At 35.3% G+C, this 4,867-nt stretch overlaps 1 protein-coding gene across 1 annotated transcript; it reads right to left on the reverse strand.

Moving 5' to 3' along the window:
- Positions 1 to 439: 439 nt before the first annotated feature.
- On the reverse strand, positions 440 to 1,230 carry LOC128266046 (uncharacterized). The gene is made up of 2 exons (XM_053002320.1): positions 1,136 to 1,230; positions 440 to 1,013 (listed from the first exon to the last, which is right to left on the reverse strand). The coding sequence occupies exons 1-2, from the start codon at positions 1,228 to 1,230 to the stop codon at positions 440 to 442; spliced, it is 669 nt and encodes a 222-aa protein (XP_052858280.1).
- Between the last annotated feature and the right edge of the window lie 3,637 nt (positions 1,231 to 4,867).

The raw sequence follows: 4,867 nt of genomic DNA on the forward strand, positions 1-4,867 counted from the left end.
TTATGACTTACCCGTGAGGGTGTGGTAACTAACCGTTTTGGCCAGAATCTGGCCAAGAATTGGTTCACTGCCACTGTAATACCGTATGCCGCGCAAAAATTTGTGCAGTGGTGAGCTGCGAAAGCCTTGATCGGCCACAACCTCTTTACTTTTAGTTGTATTATCGCTTGTACTTTAGTTGTATTATCGCTGTTCTTTTGCCAGCTATACAACCGCTCAGGTCGAGACTCAGATTAAGAAGAAATCATAAGGTTTTCGAGGGCGGATATTACAAGATGGATTACAACCGGGATTAGAGCTGGGCTATCGCTAAAAACGTTAACGCTAATGCAGTCCTACCTATTGACGATTAATCTTCCCCTCTTAAGGTTGCCCTTTACAGCCGAAACCGCCCGCTAGGTGGCGCAACTAAACATACGATATGAGGTTCTATACTCCACTACACTTCGACACTGTCTGCTTCAGTAAGGAGGTCTTCGACAAACATCTCTTCATTAAGTACGGCTGCTCCGATGGGAAACTGCTTTGAGAAGTTATCCGCAATATATTTCAAGCTCCTGATTGCTAGAAATGGTGCGCAGGACATGCCGTTAGTGACAGTGTTGAGCTGAAACAATTCCAGAGGCGGAGCAGAGGATTCTCTCCAGAGAACAAGTTGATACATAAGATCGTCTGGTGATATTTCAAACTGGCGATACATCTTGCAGATATCCGCTACAAGTGCATGACGATGTAAGCGAATGGCTAGAAGTGATAAGATAAGATTTTGCTGGATGCTTGGCCCAATCATCAACAACTCATTCAAAGAAATGTTCGACGTTGTTTTGCACGATGCATCAAACACAACACGCAGCTTGGTAGTCATGCTTTCTGATCTAAGGACTCCATGATGCGGGATTACATAATGGGTCTTCTGCGAGTCGAAATCAGATGCCAATTGCATGTGATTCAGAGCTATGTATTCCTTCATGAATTTCACGTAAATCTCTCTTAACAACGGGTTGTGGTTCAACCTACGTTCATTTTGAAGAAATCGGGATTTGACAATTTCAAAAGACATTCCAAACTTGTGAGGGTTCTCTTTAAAGGGCAAGCAAACTTGGACCCGTCCAGATGTTAGAAACTTTGTTTTTACCAAATAATGCCGGTGAAACAATTATGGTGCGAATCAAACTCATCTATTAGCCAAAACCTTTCTAAAGCATCTTGCAGCTCCGAGGAACGTGCCATGTTGACCAGGCAAGGAAGGCCAGTACCCAGAGAAATTTATCCATTTGAAAGTAAATCAAAAACTCTTGTGTGCTGATGAGTAAGTCAATCTTGTGAGGCATGTAGAATCTGCAAGGTCAATCTCTGTAGGTATGTTTCACTGTGAAGTGCCAACGAAACGCTCTGGCTGATTAAGCGATATTGTCTTCGCTACAGCGAATTGTAAATGCCATTCATTTACTGATAGAAGGTAATCTGGCTGAAATATTCCGAACTTATGAGAACTGAGTGAGAACGTGACCAGTAGCAGAACATTTTTTACAACCACCCTGTGTCGCAACAAAGTCTCTCCTATTCTGTGTGGGCCTTTCCTTTGGCGTCTTTTCAGATGATCATTTACAGTGACGGCTTAAACTGCGGTAACAATCTTCCCAGGTAGGCAAGACCTCGTATTCTTGAACCCGATCGTAGGATAATTTTGAATCTGCATCAATTTTAGATAAAACAAGATAAATTAATATTGCGTTCATAACATCTGCTTCAGTTCCTAACGACAACAACGACTCACGCAGCGCGGAAACGGTATCCAAGATACAACGAAGAACTGCGGGATCGGATCTTTTCATCATTTGAATATCGAAAAAGCTAGAAATGTTATCTATGAAAATTAAAACTTTTTTATCGTAGCGCTCCTTTAACTGCATTAACGGCTTAGGATAATTGATTTCGGAGACTTGAAAGGGGGACTCAACACTCAGAGCGGCTTCAAACAAACAGCTAAGCAAGTAGTTGAATTTGTCAACATCTGATATTGAAGAGTCTTCATGTACCATGCTAGTAAAGGCAGTGATGAACTTTATATAGTCACCATGCTTTCCGTCGAACTTAGGTAGCTTTAACGATGGTAAACGATTTAATTACCGATGAATTGAAGAAACTTGCATCTTCTGGCCGGTCCTTTTTTGTTGCCCCAATACGAGTGATGATAATTGCTATGGTGACTGTGAGTATGTCCTCCAATTCCTGACGGCCGTCGTCGGCCGCATCCAGCCGTTCGATCTGCGATTGAATTTGAAGAATTTGCTTAAAATTCGATTCCAAAATTTGTGACTGGCATTCAAGGGCAGCAAGGTCGTTCTGCGGTTCGATGCGAGCTTTGAGATTAACTAGGTTTCGCTGAATTGTATTCATTTGTTGTCTTAAAGACACGAGTTGAGTGTCAGCAGGCGTAATCATCTTGCGAAGGGTTAGGTAGCGAAAACAAAGTGTTATTGTGAAACAAAATCTTAGCCGAATATGTTGGCAATGCCCTTTTGGTTCTGAGTGAGAAAAAGAAACACTCCAATGCTTGCGAGAGTAACTTAATTTTTGGCTCATTTATTTGCAGACCAGCTGCACAAGTATGTGTGTATAAGTTAAATTTATCACTAGTAATATTGTTAAAAAAATATATTTTTATTTTTAGTAACTTGGTGATAAACCTTTTTATTTAATTTCACAAGTACAATACACTTAATTTTTCACAATCGAATTTCTTACTTCCGAACTGTTTCTTGATCAAAGATGGACTGCCCGCTTAATTCTAAAATCTTATCCAACGAACCTCGGCCAGAAGCTTTTCTTTGAGCTTCTCGAACTTTTCCTTTTGTATAGAATATAAGCTTAGGATGAAATCATGGCATCCTATTGTGAAATTCAAATATGCTGACCGATGCAATTTGTTTGGGCTTGGATCGCAATAGTTTAAACTTAGAACGCAATTGATTGGGCTTCGAGTGGAAACTTATGTTTACTTTAGGATTTGTTTTTTTATTTGGTAGGGAAATCAAGAGCGGACCCCAAAGCCAAAGGCAAGGGCAAAGACAAAGGCAAATGCAAAGGCATAGGCAAAAATTGTTTAAATTGAATTTTGAAAAAATTGTTTATTAATTCCATAAGCGGCCCGGTTTCACGGGCCCCCTTCCCCCTTCTAAAATGGATCGCCATGATTCATTATGGATTTCTTTTAAGCGTTCTCTTAGTTTTGAAAAAAAACATTGGTCTTGGTTTGTATCTTTTTCTTCAAAAGTTTCTTCGTGGTTGGTGTTTTCTTCTATTAAAATTTCATCTTGGTTTGTATTTTCTTTTTTTAAAACTTTTTCTTGGTTTGTACTGATTTCTAGTTCTGGCCGTTGTTTTTTGGTTACAAAATTTCTATATATTATGTAAAGTAATAATATTAAAAATATAATGATAAGAATTAATAATATAAAGGAAACTGATATTTTGGTATTATTAATTTTTACAAATGGATTGATAATGTTTATATTGTCAAGAGTTAGCTCCGAATTATTTGAAGCAATATATTCGGAAATGTCATAATTTATGAATTTATGCTGAGCTATATAGTTTATTATTTTGTTTTCGCTGTTAATATAGGTGCTGTTATTAATAATAATTGAGTCATTGAACAAAATTAAATATGAACCTTTTAATTGAGTGTTGTCTACTAAATTTTTTCCTGTTATTAAAATGGCACCATCCTGTAAGATATCTATTTTATTATTAATTTCTCTTATTTTAGAGCAATTGGCTTTTTCGCCGTTCAATAATTTTATAAAACAACTAGTTTCAAAACTTAATTTACAATAGTTGTTAACATTTCTTTCTTAAAATTAGTCATTAGGTAATATTTGTTTTTGCAATTGGCAACTTCATTATTTATTAATAATTTTCCATCGGATTTTGCAAGAGCTCTTGTTTTGTAAAGGTCACATTTACCGTTAGTCATGGGATATTTTATGTAAACTACAAGTAAATCATTATTTATCAAAATTTTAATAGTTGATATCTCCATTAGGTCAGATAATACTACAGATTGTTTTTCATGATTGTAAATTTCTTTAATTTCATTCTCGTTTAAAATTTTTGTATTAAAAATTTTGGCTTTTGCTAAGATAATAGTATCTAATAAATTTGGTAAGTCAAATGTGAGTAACCGCTTATGAAATCATCATGATCAGGAGTTCCTGCTATCCATTTCCATAAAGTTCCTATTTCATTAATTCCTCTTTTTTGTCTTTTTGGCATTATTTCTGATAAAGTTAATTTAATGAGTTCCAAGTCCATTGAAATTTCCCATTCTATGTCTGTTTTTGATGTTTTGGTCAAAGATCTGGTTTCCGTGTTAATTATTTCTTCATAAAAACTTAAATTAGTTATGTGAAATAAATCTGCGTATGAATCGTACGTCAATACGTCTTTATTGTCCTTAAATAATAAATATTCGTGACTTGTATAGTAAATTATTTCAGAACTTTTTTAAAAGTAATAGGTTGAGTATAAGTACTGAAAAAACATTTTTCTGAAAATAAAATATTTTTGTTTATATTAGAATTTAATATTATCTTTCTGAATAATCCTATTTCTATTGTTGATTATTATTTTGTTAGGTAAATTTTCCTTTACAACTTGTTTTTTATATCTGGATTTAAGTTTCTTTTCATAAACAACTTGTCCTACATGATAATCTTTTTCTTTTCTGTTCTCATTATGTGTTTCTGACATTCTAGATTGTGTATTCTTCAAGATAATGGGAATATTATCATGATCAATTTTATTATATAGGATATCAAATGGTTTTTCGTTTGTTGTGGAATGAATGCTCTGATTATATTTT

The sequence above is a fragment of the Drosophila gunungcola genome, unplaced genomic scaffold, assembly GCF_025200985.1.
Source record: "Drosophila gunungcola strain Sukarami unplaced genomic scaffold, Dgunungcola_SK_2 000247F, whole genome shotgun sequence".
In the NCBI taxonomy this organism is placed as follows: Eukaryota; Metazoa; Arthropoda; class Insecta; order Diptera; family Drosophilidae; genus Drosophila; species Drosophila gunungcola.